The 25,721-nt window shown below is 49.5% G+C and overlaps 1 protein-coding gene across 1 annotated transcript in view; it reads left to right on the forward strand.

Moving 5' to 3' along the window:
- Positions 1–25,721, forward strand: part of AS3MT (arsenite methyltransferase) — a 1,233,739-nt gene that overhangs the window by 130,225 nt on the left and 1,077,793 nt on the right. Inside the window, exon 2 of the mRNA XM_069611692.1 lies at positions 17,703–17,757. Within this exon, the coding sequence (XP_069467793.1) occupies positions 17,703–17,757 (55 nt within the window). The remainder of the gene's footprint in view (positions 1–17,702; positions 17,758–25,721) is intronic.

Raw genomic sequence — 25,721 nt, forward strand, 5'->3', positions numbered from 1 at the left:
AGTGGTAGGGGGGTGTGGCCAAGATGGCAGACTGAGTGGACGTGCATCGGAACAGCTGCGTCCAGGCCCGATGAAATAAATGCATTACCGACATCAGGCTTAATGAGAATTAGCACTGTGAGCAACCCAGATACAGGGGGAACACCCTGAGTAAAGAACGCCAGCAGAAGGATGCCGGTTTCGAGTGGAAGGAGAGGGGAGACCCCAGAGCCGCAGCGGGCAGGAGAACTGGAAACGAAAATTGCATCATTTCCCCACTGGAAGCAGAGAGCAGCGGGCGATGCCGACTTGCAGCTACAGAAACAGTAAGGGAGAAGAGAGCTGGAAGGTGCTGCACGGTGAAGACCGTTCCACGACAAGAGTGAGTTGAGCCCTGCTGGGCAAAGACAACTGGGGAATCAAGAAGGTGCCCGATCCGAAGAAGGCGGCAGTGGAGAGGAGCACGGGATCCCAGCACCTGAGCAGGAGCCCAGCAAGAGGAAAGCAGGACTCTCGTGGCCATAGAAGGTGCAGAGAGGAGAAGCGAAGGTGAGAAACCAAGGACCACGGTGCGGACGCACAACAGAAGGAGTGGGAAACGGAGTTGTGGACCGGTGGCCTGGCAAGGAGAGGAGAACCAGCTGTGGTGAAGGACTGCCAGGATAGCAGAGTGCGAGGGGAGTGGAGGAGCGGGGGCCCGGGCTGGAAGGAGCGCAGGAGGAGCCGAGACAGTGAGAGGCCCTCCCGCAGGGCTGGGTGAAGGTGAAAGTGCTGCCAGAGCTAACAGCTGGAGAAAGGGGAGACTGCAAAGGGCTCTGGGGAGCATAGGACACCCCCAGCGACCCAACAAAAAACGGAAGAGCCCCCAAGAGCCAGCGGCGCAGCACAGGCCGATAGGCAAGGGGACAGGGGAGCAAGCGGAGCACGCATGGGGGGTACAGCTAAGGGTAGGATTGAAGAGGCCCTGAGGGAGAAGCGGCAAACACGCAGAACAGCGGTGGGGAGCAACTCCAATAGAGCGCGGTGCCAGCAGGGAGCGCGCACACCGCAAAGGTTACCAGCCACAGGTAAACGAAGGGAAAGGGAGATGGGGGCAGAAGCTGGAGCACACTCTGCTTAAGGACAACTGGAGGACTAGAGCACTCCTCAGACGACCAGAGGAGAGGACGGGGGGTACAGAAGAGCAATACCAGCAGGTTGCTGGGTACAGAAGACCCCCAGGGGGCAGAGACACCAGGAGCCAGAGAGGCTAAAGATATGCCACCATAAAGAGTGCAGGGGTGACATCAAGGACCCCAGAGGAAGGCAAAGAAGGCCCCAGAGTACTGAGAACTGTAAGGCTGGATATTAGAAATCAGTGAAAGAAACAGTCTCTAGGAGGGGAAAGGGGCAAAACTGGTCAGAACGGCCGGCACAAGAGGAGGCAGGAGCTGGAGCAGGACAGCAGCGGGGCAACACAACCCATTGCACCCAGGGCTGTGAGGCGGTGAGGTGTTAACCTCAGAACGGAGTAGGTGGTCGGAAGTTGGAGCTGAGGAGCGGTATCCACTGGAAAGGGGGAACGGGCAGTGTATTCGGCCCCCCGTGCCGGGGATCAGCCCATAGCAGAGTGGACAGAGTAGAATGGTGGGCCTGGCCCGGAGGGGGACATCTAGAGCCATACCACTGGGCGGTCAGGTATTGGCCCAGTTCCGTGTCCCCAGCACCCTCGGGACAAACTGATAACGTGGCAGTGAAGGTGTGGTGGCGGGGACCCCACTGGTGCATTCTGGGTCCCTTGGCTAATCCCGCAGCACAGTGACACGGACATTGGGAGGGGCGCTCACTTACTGACGCACCAGTCGGGGAGGAAGAGACTGAGGATCTGATTTGCTGTTAGGTAGCAGGCCCCCACTCCAGACGGTGGCTGCTTACTGGGTCCCTGGATCACCCAATCATTCGTAGTAACTGCGGACAGGGCAGCTAGAGGGGACACTCAATCTGCACGGGGCCCCGGACCCAGGCCTTGCAGATGGAGTGTCCCGGGATATAGAGGAACACAGCCCCTCACCCTGGGGCCTTGATAGCTGCAAAATTGTGAGGAAGATTGGAGTAGGGAAACAAGCATCCTGGGTGCTGGGTGCCCTTTGAGGGGCCCCCTCGTTGACCTTGCTTCACCTTTCACGCCCAGGATAGAAGATGTCTGCACCATATTGTCATTGAGCCCCAGGGCCTGGTGGGCATACAGGGAAGAACAGAGGAGCCCCCAATGACCAGGGGGTGTGGGCCCCTGACCTCGCACGTGTGCCCTCCTCCCTGATTCAAAGAAACTCGAACAACGGGCACTTGGGGGATCGACACAGCGGGATGTGACCTTGCCTTGGTGGAACAGAAGCGGTAGTGTGACAGTGAGACCCGGATGTGGACACTGAGATAGAGGCAAGATAGCAAAGTGATTGAAGGACCTGACTTTGGCCCTCTGTGGTGTGGGCCCCTGTAACTGCGGCATGTGCCCCCCACATTGGCTGCAAGGGGGAAACAGTGGACCTCATTACAAGTTCGGCGGTAGCCTTGCCAGTAAAACCGTCAGGCTGCTGCCGAACTTGCAAATCTTTCCGGCGCCCAGACATGGGCAATACCGGGGTATTACAACCCCGGCGGACCTGGTAATTGTCCATTCCCAGACGCTGGAAAATATTCTTCCCCATTCCCATTTGAGCTAGGCCAGGTGCACCGGCACCATTTGTGAATGGTGCCGGTGCATCTGACATGCTCTGCTCGCGGGTGCCGGTTCGGCGAAAAGGCACCTGCGAGCAGAACTCGTAGTTTGCCGGTACAGTAACAACCATACCAGCAAGCTTACCAATACCGTTGTTACTGTACCGACAAACTCGTAATGAGGCCCAGTGTCATAGTTGGTCACAGACCACTGAAGAAGGGGGCACTAAATCAGGCACTTGTCTCCCTTGAAGGGGTGCACCGGAGGAAGGTACTAAGTGACACTGCACTCTGGGCAATAGTCCGAGCCCAGCCGCCCCAACACCACAGGTTAATTGGTGGGTTAGCTTGTGACCCGAGGACTCGATTTGCTCCTGCCCTCACCCACCTGAGGTACGTGGCGAGGCGGCACAGCGGTTGCCACATGTTTGAGATCAACACCAGTCAGGGTGTGCGGGAGACCACACGAAGGGCAGTGAAGGAAGTCCATGGACGCACGGCAGAAGCTCGCCACCTATAAATATAACCCAAATCGCTCCGGGACAGTGACCTTGACTAAAAGCAAAATGGCGGCGTCAGTGGAGGAATCGCCAGCAACCAAGAAGGATTAGCCGCCCTGATGGAGGAAATAAGGAACATGAGGGCTGACATTGGCGGTAGGGTAGACAAAATTACACACAGGATAGACAAGATGGAGGAGCGTTTAGAGGAAGTTGAAAATAATCAGACCTATTTGTCTACCCTGGAGGTAGATGGACCAACGAATTGTGGACATGAAAAATAGGGAGGAGGAATTCTGCCTGAAGATGGAGGATTTGGAAAATCGGGAAAGGCTTAACAACCTTAGACTCTTTGGGATCCTGGACAAAGAGGGGGTAACAGAGCAGGACCTGAAAAGAACGCTCCATGAAGTGACACAGCGGGTCTTTGAGGATGACTCTGTTGATGATGCAAAGATCGAGAGGATTCATAGAGCAGGTGGGACCACTGGAGGGTTCTATGTCATTTCATTGTCAGGCATTTCAAAGCCTGCAATTTAAACGTGTTTGACAGTTCATAAAATGTTTTATTTTTTGCAGGTGTCCCCCACCCCAATCCCCCCTCCCACACCTATTTTTACCTATACCCAACCCCCCCAACCACTTATCTGCACTTTCCCACCCCCCCCCCCCAAAATTTGATGAACTGGCAAACACGTTTAAACTGCAGGTTTTGAAATGCCTGATGATGAAAGAACGTCGTACCTACCGGAGGCCCCAGGTCCATTCTGGCTCGGTTCCACAATTACAGTGACAAAGCCAAAAACCTGGAGAGAGCAAGGCGAAATGGCCCAATCACCTACGGCTCTGCTAGAGTGACGATTTTCCAGGACCTATCGTCACTGACCCTAGCCAGAAGAAGAACATGCATGCCCCTGACGAATTGGTTACAGGAGAAGGGTGTGCGCTTTAGATGGGGGTTATCGTTCTCCCTCACTTTTGAATTGGACAGGCACAAGCAGAGGTTGTGGTCAGAAAAGGACATCCGCAGAGGTATATCCAAGCTGTTGGGTGAATCCGGAGGTGATGAAAACCAGGGTGAAAGAGTGGCAGATGACAGGGAATGGCAGGTTCAAGGGCTGAAACGGAGATGCAAAGTACAGGAGAGTGAATGCTTCACCTGGGGGAAATACCTGAAGTACACTGGACGCGCTAAAACGTTGGTTAAATTTTCTCTGTAGAATGTTTCCCATGTCTAGATGTTGGGGTCTTGTGGGTATTTTGAAAGGTGGACCTTTTGACAATGTACCGGAAGGAGGGACATGCAGTTCACAAGATTTGTTCTGGACTGGTAATGTTGGGATCAGTCTGGGGGCAGGCTCAGTAATAATGGGGGTTGAGTCAGTGAGGGACCGGGAGGAGATCGGTCCCAGCTAGTGGTACGAGTTCGGCCTGGTGATACGAGTTCGGCCTGGTGATGTTAACCGGGTGGTGTCGGACGCCGTTGAGGGGGGTGGACGTCAAGCAGGGGGAGGGGGGTTGAGTGGGTGGGGGGGACGAGGATAGGAACAGGGTCTTCTTTAAGATGCGGGTACATGGCAATGTGGAGGTGGAACACTGGATTGAGCCGCCCTGGGGGTTAGGTGACGATACAGGTATGGAAATGCAACAATGGCAGTAGATTTGGGCTCCCGGGGGGTTGCTCCTTGAGGGTGGGCACCTTAAATGTGAAGGGATTGAACTCTCCCACGAAAATATCTCTAGTGGCAAGAGAATGTCGGAGGTTGGGCCTCGACGTGATGTTCCTGCAGGAAACTAAATACGCAAAGGTAGAGGAACGGAAGATCTTGGGTCTCAGACTGGGATGGGAATACTGGGGCTCGGGTCCTCTGAGAAAGGCTCGGGGTTGGTATCCTCGTCAGGAAGGGGCTTAATATGGAGGTGACCAAAGTATGGGCGGATATGAAAGGGAGGGCCCTTCTAGTGGTGAGCACGGCACAGAATGTGTATTTTACACTGGCGACAGTGTATTGCCCCAATACAGGCCAGCCGCGGTTCCTGCAAAGGACAATCCCGAAATAGATGTTAGAGACTTCAGGTCACATAATCCTGGGTGGTGACTTTAATATTTGGGCAGATGTTAAATTGGAAAGGCAAGCGGGGGATACCGGGACACAGGACCCACCAGCCAAGGGGGTGGGCTGGGGTCACGGAGATGTTCGAGGTCTATGGGCTTTGGAACGTATGGTGGAATTTTCACCCGAATGAGAGGGGGTTCACCTTTTACTCAGCACCCCACGGGACCTTCACTAGAATTGATTACTTGTATGTTTCAAGTGCCCTGTGGGACGTGGCGCAGGGCTCTGAAATCTCTCCCATCACATGGTTAGACCATGACATGGTGAGACTCTTGTCCTGGATTGGGCAGGCCTACCGGGGAGGGGAGCAAAGTGGAGATGCAATAATTCACTCTGGAAGGACCCGGTGTACCGAACAGAGATGGCTGGGGAAATTGAGGAATACTTCAAGTTGAATAATACGGGAGAGGTCCCAAGGAGGATGGTGTGGAAGCAGGAAAGGCGACAAGGAGGGGATCCTGATCTGGGAAGGTGCCAGGAAGAAGAGGAAAAGGGCTATCATAGAGACCAAGTTGAGGGGGGAGATTGCCCAGCTGGACAGGTTAGCAAGGGAAGCCACGGAGGAGAGGGAGGTCCGGGTCCTCGAGGCCAGACAGAAAAGAGAAGATCTCTGACTCCTTGAAGAAGGCCAAATAGTCAGTGAGTTACAGTTTCTGAAACAGAAATTCTGTGAAAAAGGGGACCAGGCAGACGCACTGTTGGCCACCAGACTGTGCAGACAGTGTGCTGAAATGTAGGTGATGGCAACAGAGGGTGAAGTGGGGGAGCGGGACCCAGGGAGGGAGAGATCCCAGAGGCATTTGCAACGTTCTATGAGGCTTTATATGAATCCGAGGCTAGTCAAGAGAGGAGGGGCATTGGGCCATACCTGGCTGATACGCAGATGCCGAAGCTCTCCCGTGACAAGGCTGGCGCATTGGATGCCCCAATCACGGCGGAAGAAATTTAAAGGGCAGTGTCATGATTGCCGTTGGGGAAGGCCCCTGGAGAAGACGGGTACACAGCTGGCTTTTATAAGTCCTTTATCCCACCCCTTCTACCCTCCATGCTGGAGCTATTTAATGATATTCTTGATACGGGTCGATACACCTGAATCGTTATCACAGGCTCTAATCACAGTGATCCCTAAAGAAGGCAGAGACCCCAAACGGTGCAGGTCTTACCGTCCGATATCACTTTTGAACATTGACGCCAAGATCTACACAAGGGTTCTGGCCGTGAGACTTGAAACTTATATGCCCCGTCTGGTCAACTCTAACCAAGTTGGATTTATATTGGGAAGACAAGGCGCTGACACAATGTGGAAAACCCTACATCTGATACATGAGTCCCGGAAAATGGGTGGGGGGGGCCCGGCTCTTCTCTCAGTGGATGCCGAGATAGCATTTGACAGGGTGGAATGGGGCTTTCTGGAGGAGGTCATGGGCAAAGTGGGCTTGGGATCCAGGTTCATGAAGGGAGTAATGCCAGTTTACACCTCGCCCAGGGCCTCGGTAGCAGTTAATGGGGACTACTCCCGCTGGTTCAATTTAAGTAGCGGGACAAGGCAGGGGTGCCCCCTCTCGCCAATTTTGTTTGCCCTCTCCCTCGAACCTCTGGTCCATAGGATTATAAACGACCCGCAAGTGGAGGGTCTCTTGGTTGGAGGGGTGCTGCAGTACAAGGTTGCTCTTTATGAGGATGACCTGTTATTGCACATACAAAATCATCTGGCCTTCGTACCTAGGACGATCCAATTTATTGAACATTAGGGGGCGCCATCAGGTTTCAAGATCAACAGGGCCAAGCTGATCCTGTTCCCATTAAAGGACCGGGGGGATGAAGATGGTAGTAGATTTGCCCCATTGGGATTACTGGTGGGCGGGGACACCCTGCGCTATCTGGGGATAAACCTCACAAGGGATATAGATGCCCTGTTCAACGCAAACTTCACCAACCTGGTCTCTGGGTTTTGGGCTGACCTAGTGAGATGGAAGAAACTGACAATGTCATGGCTCGGATGTCTGAATGCCTTGAAGATGGTCTGTCTGTCCAGATTCCTATACCCATTTCAAATGCTCCTGGTTCGTCTTCCAAAGCCCTTCTTCCATGAGGTGAAGGAGGCAATGTTGCAGTTCTTACGGCAGGGGAAGAAAGCGAGAGTAGTTTATGATGTTCTTACATTGGCCAAGGACAGGTGGCAATGGGACTCCCAAATCTTAAAAAATACCATGAAGCGGTACAGCTAAGGGTTCTTATTCCCCACCTAAGAGGGCAGAAGGATTTACAGTGGATTGCGCTAGATAATAGTAATCTAGCCCCTGCCACAGTGGCAGAATGGCTGTGGGTACCGAGAAGCAAGCTCCCATGTAGAATTAGGGATCACCCGATACTGGGTACTATATAGGAGGTCTGGCGGGAACGGGTCCACTTACAGGGAATCACCACGTGGCCATCTCCCCTGAGTCATATTTGGGCTCCCGGGGCTCGGGAGGCAATCCCTAACCCTGAAAGATTCCACCCTTGGTTTGACGCAGGCCTGGAGAGGGTAGGCCAGCTCTGGAAGGAGGGCTCTTTTATTACGATCACCGACTTGGAAGAGGCACTGGGCATAGGTCCTCTGTCAGTTTTTTCCTTGCTCCAATTTAAAGGGGTTATAACGGTGGAGAAATTGAAGATTCAGAGAGACCTGACCCCCTTCGAAGAGCTCTTAGATAAACAAAGGGAAATTACTGTTTTGATCTCAACCATGTACAAAGCTCTGATGGATTCTGGGAAGGGGTCAACGGAAAATCTGAGGCTACGATGGGAGACGGACTTGGGAATAGATATAGACCCGGACCTATGAGGGAGAATATACAAAGGGGCCTCGCAAACCTTGATCGCCAGTCAGTATAAGTTGCATGCTATTAAACTTCTTCATAGATGGCAATACCACCTGGTAAGACTTTCGAGGATGTTCCAGTCGGCTACCCCTCTGTGATGGTGTCTGTGTGGGGAGAGAGATGATTATTGGCACATGTGGTGGGGTTGCCCCCATATTAAGGTTTTTGGTATGAGGTCTTGGGCTGGATAAGGGACCTGGATGGGATCCACTGTGTTAATGAGCCCATTCTAATACTATTTGGGATGGAGGAGATCGAAGGGGAAGTTAGGAGGGTTACAGGACTAGCAGCACCCCTCTTGCTTGCAGCAAAGGCCTGCCTTGTGATGCAATGGAAAAATGCTAAGACACCAGGGAAGAATGAGTGGATAAATGTTGCCTCAAACATATGTATGATGGAATGGATAACTGCAGCGCTTCATGGGAAAGCGCAACCACACGAATTGTTATGGGGTGACTTTATAGCGAAATACCTGGATAGCAAGTAGTGGACTTCCTTGTACAATGTGTTATTGGATTGACAGCAGTAGAAACAAGAATGTATTATATGCATGCACACCCTCACTCATGGTAATGCCACCCCGCACTCCTGGCTTGACGAATTTGCATTGTAGATTAGGTCCCTTGAGGCGGACAACGGAAGTGACTAAACTCAAAGATAGCCACTGACCACACAACACAGCTGTACGGTCCTGTGATGGTAATAGTTGGTAGATGAAGACAATGTTCCAGGGGGGATGGGAGAGGAAGGGGCGGATAATGTAGTATAAAATAAGAATGCGTCTTCTGAGGGGTTGGAGTGTAAGGGAAGTATGTTTTTGTAACACAATCCTTATTATGTTGTTATTGTTTGTGATGGAAAATCTGCAATAAAGATAAATAAAAAATACAGAAAGTAAAGGTTCAAAGGGGTGAGGAAGGATTCTTTAGTTTGTTGCATCAATCGGACATTAAATCATGCTAAATAACAGTACATTTTCAAGTACCCTAATAAACACAACTTTTCGAAGGGATTGTGTCCTCCGACGTATTCCTCATCTTAGATATATCCTTCCAGCTCTGCTGGCCTCGGAAAATTTTTTCTCCAGAGGGCGCTGCGCGTCGACGTCCCTCGAGTCGATGATCCTCGACAGCCGCCGTATCGACGCTCGACGTCATCTTGCCTATAAAGGCCGCGCGCAGCGTCCGTTGCTCAGTTCCGTTTTTCCGCGCTACTCGGTGCCTCGGAATACCGTTGCTCAGTTCTTAGTACTATTTACCTCGAGTTATTCGATACCGTACTCGATGGCTTCCTCGTCGGAACCGACGACTCCTCGATCCGGCTTCAAAAAATGTCGAGATTGTGGGGAAAAGATGTTGTTAACCGATCCTCACAGAAATTGTCTGTGGTGCTTGGGAGCCGAACACCATTGTTCGGAGTGCGAGGACTGTATGTCCATGACAGCTAAGGCCCTGAAGGAGCGTAAGGGGAAGCTGGAGAAAGGTAAGACTTTTAAAGCTTCTTCTTCTTCGACGAAGTCGAGACATTCGTCTCCTCGTCACCATTCACGCTCCAGGTCTCGGAGTGGGTCTCATCACTCCTCGAGATCGAAACACTCGAAGAGGAGACGTCGAAGATCCCCTTCTCCGTCTTCCTCTTCCTCTGTTTCGCCAAAAAGAATCCCTTGCCCCACGAAACATAGTTCCCGGGCTGAATGGGAGGAATTCAGAAAAAATATGATGAGCGTCTTCGAGAAAGCGGCCTCGACCCCCTCGAAGACTGCCGAGAGCGATGCTCTGGTCGAAAGACCCGAAGGTCAAAAACGCCGCGAGTCGCAGTACCCGGCGAAAGAAATCTCTCGAGCGCATCTCGAACCCTCGAGTAGGACCATGTCCTCCAAACCTTCCTCGAAGGTTCCGTCGACGCCGTCGACGAAGGTTCCGTTGACGTCGAGGTCTTCGACGCCGTTGTCGAGGGGACCTTCGACACACAGGTCTGTCGACTCGACGCCGGCCTCGACACCGGCGTCGACGCCGAGAAAAGTCACGGTGACCACACATCCAGTGACGATCCCCAGGCCCTCGACGTCGATGGCGTCGATATTGTCGAGTAAAATTCCAATTCTGTCGAGGTCCTCGAGGCCTCCACCTCTGTTTTCGACGCCACGCTCGAAGCCTTCGACGTCGGCGTCGACGACATCGACGTTTTCGAGGCCAATAATGACAAGTTCAGCACCCTCTGCCTTGGAAATGGGATTTACTCCCTTTATTAGTTCAGAACAATTGAGAACTATATCCTCAATTTTAGAAGAGGGTGATTTGTCCGAACAAGACACATTTGAGTTACAGGGACCTGTAACCCCAGTGAGAGAGGAATTTTCCTCTGAAGAGCGCAGATTAAAGGATCTTCATGATTCTTTACATGAGGCAAGTGGGTTAGACACTTCCCCTGAGGTGGATTTTGCTAAGCCAGACCCGGGGGAGCATGCTGAAACCCCCTACAGAGCCTTAATGGCCAGGATTACAGAGTTCATGGGGTGGTCTACACCTTCACAATCTTTCCAGCAAGATGACCTCACGGATATTCTTGACAAAGGCCCACAAGAGGATCCAGTGGTGCCCTTTCATAAAGCTCTTCAGAGAAAGATCATGACAAACTGGGAAACCCCAGATGTAATACCAGCAGTAAATAAGAAACTGTCTGCAAAGTACAGGGTATCTTCCACTGACCCAGAGTTCTTGTCTAAACATCCATCCCCAGAAAGTCTGGTGGTACAAGCAGCATCCTCTACCGACGTCAAGACGGCTTATCCTACTGTCCCACAGGACAGGGACGATAAAAAATATGATGCTATGGCTAAGAAAGTCTTTTCAGCATGTAGCATGGCGTTAAAGTCTGTTAATGCTACTTGCACCCTTGCTAGGTTCAGCCATACACTTTGGGAGTGTGCTTCTACAGCGGCTGACTGCATCCCGGAGGGAGAAGAAAGGGATGCGTTCCTGAATATTATACAGGACGGTAAAGACGCTATGTGCGAATCCCTCCAGACGGGCATTGATTCGGCTGACAGTATCAGCAGAGCAATGGCGGCAAGTACATCAACCAGGCGGTTCGCTTGGTTGAGAAAGTCGGGTTTTGCCCCAGATGTGCAAGCCAGGCTCTTGAACATGCCATTTGATGGCTCTTCTTTGTTCGGGAAAAAGGTGGATGACAGTTTAGAGAAACTGCAAACTTCAAAAGCAGCAGCAAAATCCCTAGGAGCTGCAATCCGTCAGACTCCTTTTCGTCCCACAGGAACCTCTGCGAGGGGCAAGTCCTTTCGCTTCTACTCCTCATTCGGAAGAGGTAGAGGACGACCGGCTCAAAGGGGTCAAAGAAGGACTACCCGAGGTGGACGGGGTAGATATTCTAAAGCCGCAGCAACAGCAGGTGCCTCTTTACCTTCGGCATCTGCATCAGCCGCCCCAAAACCACTCTGAGGACTTCCCTCACAGGACACCTGTAGGAGGCAGGTTGACTCAACATCTGGCGGAATGGCAGGCTATCACGTCAGATGCTTGGGCATTGGAAACAGTTGCCCAAGGTTACTGCCTACCTTTCCTACGTATTCCTCAGAGTCATCCACCGGGGATCAGCTCTCAGAAAGCTCCAGATCCGCTCCTCTTGCAGGAAATTATAGACCTGCTAGAGAAAGGTGCCATAGAACCGGTACCTGTAGCGGAGAGGAACAAGGGCTGGTACTCCCCTTACTTTCTCATTCCAAAGAAAGACGGAGGACTGAGACCCATCTTGGACTTGCGAGAATTGAACAAATTCCTCAGGAAAGACAAATTCAAGATGGTCACTCTTTCTCAGATCCTCCAGGCCCTTCAGTTTCAGGATTGGTTGGTATCTCTGGACCTTCAGGACGCTTATTTCCATGTGCCTATCCATCTCAAACACAGGAAATACCTGAGGTTCGCAATTGGCAACTCTCACTATCAATTTCGAGTACTGCCTTTTGGGCTGACCTCCGCCCCGAGGGTCTTCACCAAGTTAATGTCGGTAGTGGCTGCAAGTCTAAGGAGGGAAGGGATTCACGTCTACCCCTACCTGGACGATTGGCTGATCAGAGCTGTTTCTCCGGAGCAAGCTCAGATCCAGCTAAATCACGTGTGCTACTCCCTTCACAAGCTGGGCTTCTCCCTCAATTTAAAGAAGTCTCAAATGATACCATCGCAGAGACTCCAGTTCATAGGAGCGATCCTGGATACTTCCCTGGGAAAAGCCTCGCCACCAGAGGTGAGGGCTCAAGATATTCTACAGATGGTTACCAAGTTCCAACATGCCCAACGTCTCCCAGCTTTCGACTTTTTGAGGTTGCTAGGCCTCATGGCATCCTGCATTTTCCTTGTGCCAGAGGCTCGCCTGAGAATGAGATCCCTCCAGTGGGCACTGAGGACTCAGTGGTCACAATTCTCAGGGAGAATGACAAATCTTCTTCAGGTTCCCGGCAGGGTGGCTCGAGACCTTCAGTGGTGGGCCTGTCAGGAGAACATTCTGAAAGGAGAACAGTTTTGGCAACCCTGGCCGGAGATAACAGTAGTCACGGATGCCTCACTCACGGGTTGGGGAGCCCACGCCAACGACTTGACCATCAGCGGTCGTTGGTCTCCATCGGAGTCCAGACTACACATCAACCTGTTAGAGCTGAGAGCCATCAAACTTGCGTTGAAGGCTTTCCTGCCAGTTGTACAAGGGAAGAACGTCCTGATAATGACGGACAACACGGTGGCCATGCATTACCTCAACAAAAGAGGAGGCGTAGGATCACTACCCCTGTGCAGAGAGGCGATGCAGCTCTGGTTTTGGGCAATCCAAGAAGGAATCTCTCTATCGGCAGTTCACCTAGCCGGAGAGAAGAACTTGACAGCGGACGCTCTGAGCAGGCAGAACACAGTCTCCCACGAGTGGGAGCTAGCTCAGGAAGTCCTTCAAGAGATCTTCACCCTTTGGGGAACCCCTCAGGTAGATCTGTTCGCCACCAGCCTAAACAGGAAATGCGACCTGTTCTGCTCAAGGGAATTTCCTCCGAGAGGAGCTCTAGGAGACGCGTTCATAGTGGACTGGGAGTTTCCGCTTCTGTACGCGTTCCCACCGGTCCCTGTCATTCCTCAAATGATCAGGAGGTTGAGAAGATTCCGGCGAACCATGATCCTAATTGCCCCGGATTGGGCCAGGAGAACGTGGTACCCGGACCTTCTAGACTTGTCCATCTGCCCTCCAATTCGACTTCCTCTCAGAGAGAACCTACTCTCACAGAAGGGAGGTCAGGTTCTCCATCCAGACATCAAAACCCTCAACCTTCACGCTTGGCTTCTGAACGGATGAGGTACAAGGATTGGGACCTCCCTGATGATGTTATGGAGGTGTTGCTTTCGGCAAGGAGGCCAGCAACAAAATCTTTATACCGCTGCCGTTGGAACAGATTTTGCAGCTGGTGTAGAGAACAGAATATCGACCCATTTTCATGTGGTACACCAATGGTTTTGTCCTTCCTACTATATTTAGCAAATTCAGGCCTTCAAGTTGGCACCATTAAGGGCTATCTCGCAGCGCTATCTATCTTTAAGCGTACTGCGGAGGAACCATCCTATTTCAAATTACCCTTGGTAATACAGTTTCTAAAGGGGTTAACCAATGTTTATCCCCCAAGACCATTCCAAGTTCCCCTATGGGATTTAAACTTGGTATTAACTTTCCTGATGGGTACACCTTTCGAACCTCTCCATTCTTGTTCGTTAAGAGTCCTTACCCTTAAGACTGTTTTATTAATAGCACTTACATCTGCTAGAAGGGTGAGCGAATTACAAGCTCTTTCTTGTAAACCCCCTCATACAATCTTTCACAAAGACAAAGTTGTCCTGCAAGTGAAGCCTAATTTCCTCCCAAAGGTAGTCTCTGAATTCCATATCTCTCAGAAGATTACCCTACCATCTTTCTATCCTCCTCCTCACCCGGGGAAAGAGGAAGAGAGGTTACACAGACTAGACCCTAGGAGGGTTTTAAGTTTTTATATTAGTAGACTAGCCAGGATAAGACAGGCAGACCAGCTATTTGTAGGCTACACAGGTCACAAGCTGGGGTTACCAATAACTAAGCAGACCATTTCCAGATGGATCATTCTAGCCATTCTGGAATGTTATAAACTGGCAGGGAAAGAGCCCCCTCAAAACCTTAGGGCTCATTCGACCAGAGGTATTGCAGCTTCATCGGCCCTCAAAAGAGGCGTGCCGATTAAAGACATATGTGCGGCCGCTACAAGGTCGTCTGTCCATACCTTTACACGTTTTTACAATCTGGATTCCTCCTCTAGTCAAGAGACTAGGTTTGGAAGGGCTGTACTACATTCTATTCATCAATAGAAGACAGCGTGAAGTCAGTACTCCCTCCTCCAAATATAGAATACTGCTATGGGAGCCTATCTAAGATGAGGAATACGTCGGAGGACACAATCCCTTCGAAGAACAAGTTACTTCTTACCTTGTAACGTTCTTTCGACGGGATGTTCCTCCGACGTATTCCTCATCGACCCTCCCATCCATCCCCGCAGTTCTACTTCCCTTGTTGTTGCAGCTTACGCTCCTTCAGGGTGATTAGTCTAGTCCAGACAGTAATACTGTGGGCTACAAAACGGAACTGAGCAACGGACGCTGCGCGCGGCCTTTATAGGCAAGATGACGTCGAGCGTCGATACGGCGGCTGTCGAGGATCATCGACTCGAGGGACGTCGACGCGCAGCGCCCTCTGGAGAAAAAATTTTCCGAGGCCAGCAGAGCTGGAAGGATATATCTAAGATGAGGAATACGTCGGAGGAACATCCCTTCGAAAGAACGTTACAAGGTAAGAAGTAACTTGTTCATCTGCTTCAAGTGTACCAAAGAAAGATAAGCATCAGCAAAGCCAATGGTTTTGACTTTTGTGTGGGTATGGGATTAGTATTTGCTAGGCACTGCTATAATGGTGCTACCTTGGCATTAGATTGCAACAGCTGGACAATGGTGTGAGTACCAGAGATGAAATGCGCACACAAGTTAGACATGGTTTTGACAAAAGACTTTTATTTAAAAGAAAAGGTGATGGGGAAATGCCTTGCTGTACCTGCTGTAGACCTGTTTCCCTACCTAAAACAAAAACTATGGATCAGTCAGTGTCAAAATGTCCAAAACAAAACCGTCCCGTGTCCCAAGTACTATTGTAACCCTCACATTCTAAACAAATGAATTCCAAGGTGAAAAGTGGGCATTTCGCCTTAAGTGTTTTAGAAATGGTCAAAACTGAAAAATGTATAACTTCAACCAAAAAGTCTTTCAAGGATAGGGAACCTTGTTCTAGAGGGTAGGTCCCTTGCCCTGGATTCTTCTGCATTGTCTGATTTATTCACAAGTAGCAGTTCCTGGTTTTTCTCTCGATTCATCAACAAACGTTAACTCTCTGGATTCACACAGCCCTTTTGGGCGGTCCTGACATATTTTTCTTGTGATCTTTTTTACTTCTGTATCCTACTCAGCTTGTCCTTGCCTGGTACACTCTCCTTCCAAAGCTTCTTGTAATCACACACATGTAACTGTCTGGTATACATTCCTGCCAGGGCTTCTCATTGATAAGTTCTTGCTCACTTTTAAAGACTTGGGAGTCCTGTATGTCTGCCTTATTGCCCAATATATTCTGCTTGATGAATATTGTCTTTTCTGGGTTTTTCATACACATATATTGCCTGCAACAGCAAATTTGAAAGTCTCTCCTTTCTCGATCACTTTCCCTATTTGTAAAATGTTCTTTCACCCTTTCTCTCTTGGGTTTTATAAAATGCTTGTTTTCTCTTTCTCAATTCTGTTATCCCCAATTATTTGAATTTGGCGTGGCTGCCAATACGCCTCAGTGTCTCCTTTGTGCCTGGATGGACTCACCGGCCCTTGAAGACGTTCCTTGTTCCTGCTGCGGCCAGCCGGTGATGGTCTTTTGGTGCTTTCTCTCACACAACCCTTTTCCCCCGGCGTTCCTACACCTCGTGGCTTCAGCTGGGCTTCACTGATTCTTACGAGACTTGGGTAAGTGAAACGCTGCCTCCTGACACCTGCAAATGCCCAGGAATCCTCAAAGGACTTCTGGCGTTCCTGCAGCATGTCTTCTGCTTGGAGCAGCTTTCCTTTCCTCCATTCTCGAGCTGGTTGGCTCTGCCGAGCTTTGTCTTAGATTCCTGCGCATGTGGTTTAAATGTCCCGGTCACATGTGTGCGCTCTCAGCAACTAGAGCGCTGCTTTCCTCGTCCCAGTATTTTGGTGGTCATGGGAATGGTAGTCCATTCTTGATAAGTTGCATAAAAACCCTGCGTGATTTTTCTTTTTGGTTTTAGATGGTAAGTTTGTTTTGGAGGATTGGTATGTGGAGTCTGGGAAGGTGTTTCCAGCAATTTCACAAGGCAGGTTATATTTTGAGGGTTGGCCTACGGGTCTTGACAAAAGGCTTTCAACATTCGTTGTGGGTGGAAGAGGGGAGATATGACAATATTTCATTGGGGCATTCAGTAGGGAAGGTTAATCCTGAGAGAAAAAAAGAGGATACCATGTCTCATCCGATGGCACCATGACACCTTCCCGGTGGTTGTCTCCCCCCATGTGATCCTCCCTCATATAGCCGCCCCCAGGTCAGGATCAAGTAGCGGTTGCTGTCCCCTAGCCGCATGGGAGTAAGTCACCGCCAGGAAAGGAGTGATGACATCATCAGATTTATCACACCGGGCAGAGGATTTCTAATACCTATACACATGCCAAAATTGTAGGCTTTGCCAATCCTTGTTTTTAACAGGAATTCACTGCAAGGAACAGATGCCTAGAAATCCGGGTATCTCAAGGTACACAAGGTTAAGACATTTTCATCACACCAGGGGCTCATTACAGGGACAGTTAATCCATTAACTCCCTGAAGACTACCTGGAAATAACACTGACAGGTCTTATACAGCACAATGTTTCTGTGTGATAGAGGTAGCTCAAAGAAAACCCACCAGGGTGTGTTTTGGGCAGAGAGGGGCAGTTCGTAGTGGGAATGGCCATAGGGATTAGTGTGATTAAATTACCAAACTATGCCCATAGGCTGTATCCCACCTCACATCCCATCTCCCACCTATGTGTACGCCAAAGTAATAGTTTCGGCGGCCAAATCTAAAGATAGACATTGAGTATTATGCCATGGAATCGACGTCTAGGGATTGGCCTAGCACTTTCACATGATTTTACGTTCATAAAAAGTCTCTAAAAATCTAAAAGTACAGAAAAGTCCACGGAGGCTGATATTTGTAGTTAGGTTATGTAAATATGTATTGTTCCTGGAAGTTTTCAAATGAAGAAAGTGAAGCATAATGCCTGTCTAAGGTCGATTGAGAATCTTGAGATTGTAACAAAAGGAAGGGCAACCCGTGTGCTGGGATTCCGAAGAGTCCGATGGGGTTGAAATGTCAAGGGCTATGGAATGAATGCAAGCCTGAGTTGCTTATCTAAGCTAAAATATATCTTTTTGTTTGTTCAGTGGAGCAGCGCCTGGCTTCGGGGATCAAGACTCTCAGATACACACGGATGTCAAGGTAAGAGGTCCGACTGCAGATGGTCTGTGCAATGCGTATTTTCAATGCATGTTTGTCAGCACAATCCCCTGATAAAAACGCTTACAGTTCGAATCACATTTCATTTTAATCCCTTGATGCTTAACACTCAAGTTTGCCTTAAACCAAAGCCCCCTTCATTACCTACCACTCCTCTTTACTTAAGCAATAATACCATGGCGGAGGGCTTCACGAGCCAGGTATGGCCCGCCAACCCCAGAGCTGTTACCAGTTTATGGAGATCAACGCATCGGTTATTATTGCTGTTCGCACCTAAGGGTTAAGAACAGATATGCTAATTGTGTCGTGTCATGATACGGAGAATGTAGTGGAGACCAGCAACACAGGAAGGCTCCAAATGTAGCGGGCGAGTGACGTGCGGGCAGTGGAAGGTGACGAGGTGGGGCTAACAAGCCAGCCGGGCATGGCCGACAGAAGTACACTCTGAGAGAAAGGTTCCAGCCTCAAGACAGACGTATGTTTATGCTGTGACATTCAGCATGCGTTCCTGAATGTGGTCGGAAATAACGCAAAGCCAGACAGTCCAGGTGCATCATCTGAATGCATGCAGTCAGAAATAATGCAAGGAGAAGCCTGGTGTAGGGATGCTGCTGCAGTGGAAAGCAGGAGACCAGTCTACACTCCTCAATAAAAACCTGGCGCAAATTAGGTGAGTTGTATGTGATTTGATTGATTTATATAGTGCATGAACCGAACAGACTTAACTGCATCTGGAAACATAGAGAGAGAAAAAATACAGCTACATAAAAAGAAACCCTACATTTATTTATTTTAAATTCTTTTTATTGGCATAGTGCAATCATATTGGTACAGTTCCACTGATTACAGCTCATCACGAAACAGCCAGTGTACAAAGCAAGTGATATACAAAACGCCAAACAATGCGTAACCGTAAGTAAAAAGAAAAAAAAAGAGAACCTAAAGAAAGCAAAACAAGGCATCTGGGATTAACATCTTCCGGTGAGTTAGCAGGGGTCAGTACGGGCCTGTAGGTGGACCCTTCCCAGGCGGTCCCAACAGGGGTAAAAGTACAGCTTAGGCAACTCAAGCAATCAAAGCAAATGTGGTCTACAACCTCATTCAAGTGTAACTTGGCATCAGATAAAGACAAGAGGGGCTTATTGAATTGTACCCTCAGGAAAAGCCATACTCACATGTCCATGGGGGCTTATTGTCTCATGGATCAAACATCGCAAGGAGAAGCGCATTCCATGAAGCAACATTCTCTGAAGGCTCCCAAGAGCCATCACTCAGGGCCCTGTACCAAGCAACGGTCTCAGCGGCACTCCAAAGTCTTTATACCATAAGCAATATTGTTGCCCCTTCTGTAGTTTCCGAGATATTGCTATTTGTCTTTTTGCCTGACACATGCTAGGTCCATGAATTTGATCACATGCCTGAATTTATCTGGTCTAGGGTATACACCCAGCAAGCATTCAGTCGGTTCCCACTGATCTCGTGTGACTCCGATGGTCACGCAGGCCAACTCTATCTGGCGCCAAAAGGCACAAACCTGTGTGCACTGCCAGAACATGTGTATGAAATCTGCGTCATCAGTGCCTCACCACGGACATGCAGGCGTTACCTTACTATCTGCCACCTGACTAGGCGTCATGTACGTTTGGTGGAGTACATTAAGTTGCAGGAGGCGAAACATGGCGTTGCGTGAAACCTTTTCGACAAAAATCAGTGCACTGTCCCATTGGACATCAGTGAGCTCCTGGCCCAGGTCCGCCTCCCATCTCTCCTTCAGCCGCACATTCCGCACACTGACCGCATTCAGTAAGCACCCATACATCCGGGACACCAGGCGCCAGCCATCCTCCAAATCATACATCAAAGTTAACGGCACGGCAGGCTCTGGTTCCTCCTGCCTATTCCCACATCTACACTTTGACACCTCCGCAAGCTTGAAATATCGTAAAAACTGGCCCTTAGGCAGGCCCTCCGTTTGTTCCAAATCCCCTAGTGTTCCGAACATCCCGTCTTTGTCCCCATCTAGTGAGCCCCATCTCATCCCATCACCTGGCAACCGCCAACTCCCCTACCTCAGAGCATGCATCGGCAGTCATGGGAACATGCAGTGAGTAGGGGTTGCATACATTCAAAATTCTGATAGCCAGCCAACCACATATTGGAGTTGTGCAGCAAGATAGTACAGTGCAAACGCGGGAGCTGCACACCTGCATCCATATATGCTATGCACAAGGTATTCAACGTGATTTTGTGCCTCCAATGCCCCCCAGAGAAATTCCCTAAGCGTACTTTCCAAGCTGTGGAAGAAACCAGCTGTAATGTAGTAATATACATTTAAAAAAACATAATAGGCGCAATAGTATTAACATCTTCACCAGTGCTATCCGCCCCATAAGAGACATCGGCAACCTACCCAAAAACACCACTGACCGTCTCACCTCCTCTACTGCCCTAACCGTATTTCTGGTGTGCATGTCCTTCGGTATATGCGCAATATGGATACCTAAATACCTGATGGTGTGTAATTCCCACCGCAATCCCAATTCCGGATGGTGCCTAACATCGTATAACCATAGCCCGGCCAGGGGAAAGAGACATGACTCCTGTCGGCTGAAGGAGATTCCGGACAGGCTAGCAAAGGCGTCCACGGTCTCTAAGATGATGGGTAAGTTATGTTCAGTTCAGACAGATACAGCAGGACATCATCTGCATATAGAGAAATTAGATGTCTAGATCCCCACAACCTCCACACCAGCTTTCAAGAAATTCTGTTTCAAAAACACTGCCAGGGGTACCAAAGCCAGTATGTAAAGCATGGGTGACAGCGGGCTCCCCTGTCGAGTCCCTCTCTGTATGCACTTAAAGCCCAAGACCTGTCTCCCCGTTTTCATCCTAGCCACTGGCTGCGTATACAGCAGCATAACCCAGTGAATGAAGCCCTCTCCAATCCAAAAGCCCCGTGGTGCATCACACATCCACTCCCAATAGACTGAATTGGATGCTTTAATAGCATCTAAAGACACCACTGCATCGTGCATATTAGTCTGTACAATTATATGCTGCAGGCCGCGAAGGTTCATGGCAGTACTTCGTCCACGCCGAAATCCCGTATGATCCTCGTGTATTAAGGCGCCAATTACCTTACATAGCTACCCGACCAGCAGCGCAGTCAGTATTTTAATGTCTTGATTTAGCATTGCCAGGTGCCGGTATGACTCACAAGGCTCCGCAGGCTTCCCCGGATTCAGGAGGCGACCACCAATGCTTGCCGCATGCTAGGTGGGAGTACACCCTTTTTGTAGGCCTTATCATATACCTTCAGCAGAACAGGGGTAAGAGTGTGGCTGAACGTTTTGTAAAACTCTGCAGGTAGTCCATCACCTGGCATCTTCCCGGTCGACAAGGACACTATCACCCCATTTAGCTCGTCCTCCGTTAGAGGCAGCTTGAGCAAGGCAGCGTGCTCAGCAGTGAGTCGTGGTCACCGAATCTGGGAGAGCGCAGAACTCAGTACATCTGGCGTTTCATGCTTATATAGCCTGCTATAGAATGTACTGAAAATATAATTGATCGCCACTTGAGATCAGCAGGGGGCTTCATATTCATCGGATGTTCAGTCCTGCAAAACCATGCCAACAACCTCCCAGACTTGTCCCCTTCACTATGTGCACGCGCTAGTCAAATTTGTGGAGTCTCTCCCATGCCTCCGTGCATTGGGCCCGCAGTAGGAACAGTTTAGACTCTGTGGAAGGGCCAGGAACTTTATCCAGTTAATAATGCGGATCCGTTCTTCCAGGATCTCCAAGTCTTCACACAGCGATCGCCTAATCCGTCCTGTACCCTGCTATCACTTTGCCTCTGGTTACCACTTTCAGGGTCTCTCACACCGTACCCCAGTAGTCAATGCTGCCCACGTTTATCTCAAAAAAAGTCACAAGATAGTCCTCTAGGTGTCCTCTAAATACTTCATCCCGCAATAGCTCAGCCGACATGCGCCACATCGGGACCAGAGGTCTGGGCCCCCTATTGTCCCAGCACACCATCAGCGGGGAGTGATCTGAGATAGAGTGCCCCATATAGTCAGCACTTGACAATTCAGCCAAATGCTCAGTCCCTAAAAACAGGTAGTCAATCTAGTATATAGTCCATGAGGCGCTGACTAATATGAATATCCCCTTCCGCGTGCATTTAGCTCCTTCCAAATATCTGCTAGTGATAGTTCTGTTAGTATTGCGTAAGAGTCACCAATGGTGGTGAAGGACCTATCCGTGCAGGGGCCAAACTATCCAGATTAGTTTCTCTAACACAATTAAAATCAGAGCAAACAGAGCATTCCTCCTTTGGGTCAGCTGGCCAACCAATGAGCGAAGGTGAGCCGAGACCGTATGATTAGGGCATTAAGAGTTTACTATGCATATTTCCTATTGTTCCACATATTCATGTACAACGGAACTGCAGCATCAATCCACACCAACACACCTCTAGCGAACTTCGAGTATGTAAATCCGTACTTTAAGGAAGGCATGGTATCAAACAGTGAAGACAGACACAAGTGATCACAGTTCAAGGGTGTATATTGAACTTCAATGGGTAAATCTAAAGATGGGAGCAAGCTACAACCATCAATAAAAATAATGCAGTCCTAGTCAAGTCTGTCAAAATAAAATGGCCTATACTAATAAACCTATTGCCAATCCTTACTTCTAAATAAAAATTGGTGCGAGATTATAGTGTATGCAAAAAGAAAAGTGTTCAAGAAATAATATGTCAGGATAGTTTAGTAGTTGGCTTCCCTTGCCCATGTTTTAAGCACGTTCGAGCTTTGCACACCCTATGGCTTCTCTGCCACGAGGATGCAGTTCAAAGCAAAGGTATCAGGGCCTTTTGCCAAAGCTTCTTTTCCAATAACAGTCTCTTACGGCAGAGGGCCTGTCTCAACAAATAAGCACCAAAGTTCCTTTCTTATCAGGGCTTTCACACGTACAAGTTCTTGTTTTCAATATTCATCATGGGTCTCTCTCCTTCAGACTTGGACCCCGTTTTACCACAATGTTCACAACTGGTCTCCTTCGTTCGGGCTCGGACGGTGGATTTCCCTTGTTCGGGTTCAGATCCTTTTAGCACAATATTCACATTTGGTCTCCCTCGTTCGGGCTCGGACCATGCAACCTCACTTTCTACGGTTTCCTCTTGATATAAAAAATCGAAGACTTTCGAATGTGCAAAGGTTTTTGCTTAACCGTCACAGGACCACTTTGATTCACATCACACAATGTTCTTACTTTCGTTTTTGCCACCTCTTGGCTGGATACCTTTACATAGACCTTCGATTGAGCACCCACGCAACCCCAGACGACTTTGTCACTGGTATAGTATCTTTCCTTCTCAAAGTTCAAAGATTCATCAGCAATTTAGCTTTACTCACGTCTTTCATCACACGCATTAAACAATGTTCGTCCCTACGTCTGTTATACAATGTTGCTGCTTGCAACCTTTATTTCAACACAGTCCGGTCTTGCATCGGCCTCCCCAACTCACCGGGTGTGTTGATCTCTCTGATGCTACTTTGTTCTTGGAGCCAAGGACGATATCATGGTGGCTGCTGCTCTTCCCCGACTTCGTCAGCTACGCAGGCCGGCCTCTGGTGTCTCCGACACACAATGTACGCTTCTTTAACCTGGTTTTCTGGCCTTACATTTTCTGATCTACAAGGGTTTTGAAAGTAACGGTTTCCTGTCGGAAAGGTCAAGGGTATTTCCCTCCTTGCAAACCCTTCTTGGTTTGCCGTCTTTCTCCCCTTGTTCAGCTGCCTTCTTGAAATTGCTGCTCCTTTGCGTGCTTTGCCTCGCTCAGAGTGCGCTCTCGTGCTCCGCCTTTTATCCATGTGGGGAAGTTTAATGGAAGTCAGGTGTGAGTGATTGTCAGTAATTGCCTGACTTCGGCCTGACCATAGTAGCAGGACATGTCAGGTACACTGCTCAGGTGTGAGTCTGTTTTCTCCCAGAGCGAGCTGTCCGTGTGGAAGTGTTTGTGATGGTAAAGGGCGGCGGCGGTAACGTTCCCATGTATTCTACCTGGTAGGATGGGGTAAAGGTGTTACAGGGGGAGGGAAACCGTGTCTCGCCATCCAGTGTCCCACTCCCCAAAGACCCCTCACCCAGGTGATCCTCCCGCACTGGTCCACCCTCAGGAACTGTATCCAAAAGCGATGGCTGTGGCCTAGCCAGCTGGATGACAGATACCTGGGGTCTAGCGGGTGAGAGACCTTCTGGTTTCTCACAGTACCCAGTTCCCCCCACCTAGCCACAACCCGTTCTTGCTCTTCAGGTAGCAGGTGCATTTCCTGAAGTAGGGCAATTATGATCTTCTTCCTGTGTAGATAGGATTGCAATTGATTCCTGCACAAATAGGAGCTCATTCCTAGACATTCCAGGTAATTATTCTAATCGATGCCAAATAAGAAACATAGGAACACCCCCAATAGTACCTCCACGATCCCCTGCCAAAATCCCCACCACATACCCTTCCCCAGCAATCGCACCCAGGCCAGTAGACCCCCCCAGCACACCCTCAGGCGCTGCATGTAAAGTCCAGTCCCCTGCATCCCCCCATCTCGCTCCCAGCCGACTCTCAATATCCCAGATGCCACAACTATAATGAACCACCACAACCATACATGCTGTAACAAAAACAGCGCCCTCCAACAGTGGGGCAAAAAGAAAACAATGCCCAATGGTTTTGAGCCATTCAGGCGCACCTATACCCTCCAGCTAAAACCTTGCCATCGGGGTATCAGGGCAGGGGCACCGGCAATGGCCCGGTACCAGTGATGTCAAGTGATTGGGGGAGTCAGAAATTACCAGACATGGGCAGCAGCGTTCCCTTCCCGCTGCAAAGCATCACTCTGGGCAGTGGTGACAGTACAGATGTCAAGTACATTTGAGTTCTGATTGTGCTGGGCACACCTTGAGAAGTTCAGACGCCCTATCTTCTCCCAGCCGATTTGCTGTTCATATCCCAGTCTGCCATGCTGTTATGGTCCTTCCACATATTCACAGCCTCCGGGATCTCGAAGAAGATTGCTTTCCCTTTGTATAATACCTTCAATTTGGCAGGATAGACAAGCATATATTTCAGTCCCTGCGGACAAAGCTTCTCCTTTGTGGGAGCAAACATCTTCCATTTCTTTTGGACCAATGGCGTTTAATCAGGGTATATAGCAATCTTGGAGCTACCCCCACTGTATAGTGTCGTCTTACTTTGAAAACTGTAGTGTCACCTCCCTATCTCTGAAATTAAGGACCCTTGCAATTATGAGTCATGGGTTGGCACCAGACTGCAGTATTTTCTGCAGTGAGGGATGTGCCCTCTCTATCGCGAAGCCCTGTGACAGTCTTCCTGGGAAAACCGCTTGCAGTTTTCGAGTTCTCAATGAAGGAGGTAGGATCAGTGCCCTCTGTGCCCTCAGGTAGGCCCAGACGTTGTTCCTTTGCGACCTTCCTTCTGCATCATTCTTTTTTTTAAAAAAAACTTTATTTAACAGTTGTGGTACATAACAGTGCAGCAACACGACAATTCAAGCTTGCGTATATCATGTATAGTCGATCCAGCTTTTCAACATAACATGTGGTATTTACAGAGCAGAAATATTATTAGGCCTTGCCGGGCTACTGTTAGCTGAGTCCATTTCACTTAGGTATACCCTGAACGGGGCCCAGATGTCTTTTGGTTTACATGGGCTTGGTAGCGTCATCACATAATACTCCTCACATTCATTTATGTACATCAGTTCCTTGAGAAAGTGATTCACCTGTGGTGCCTGTGCACTTTCCATTTTTGCAGGATACACTTTTTGGCTATCGCACAAGCGATGTTAAAGAGCCTTCTGGTCACCTCAGGTCTCTTTCCTATATCTAGGTATTTTAATGGTGTGAGATCTGCCGGTACCT

This window comes from Ambystoma mexicanum, chromosome 8, assembly GCF_040938575.1.
Source record: "Ambystoma mexicanum isolate Mex_15411 chromosome 8, UKY_AmexF1_1, whole genome shotgun sequence".
In the NCBI taxonomy this organism is placed as follows: Eukaryota; Metazoa; Chordata; class Amphibia; order Caudata; family Ambystomatidae; genus Ambystoma; species Ambystoma mexicanum.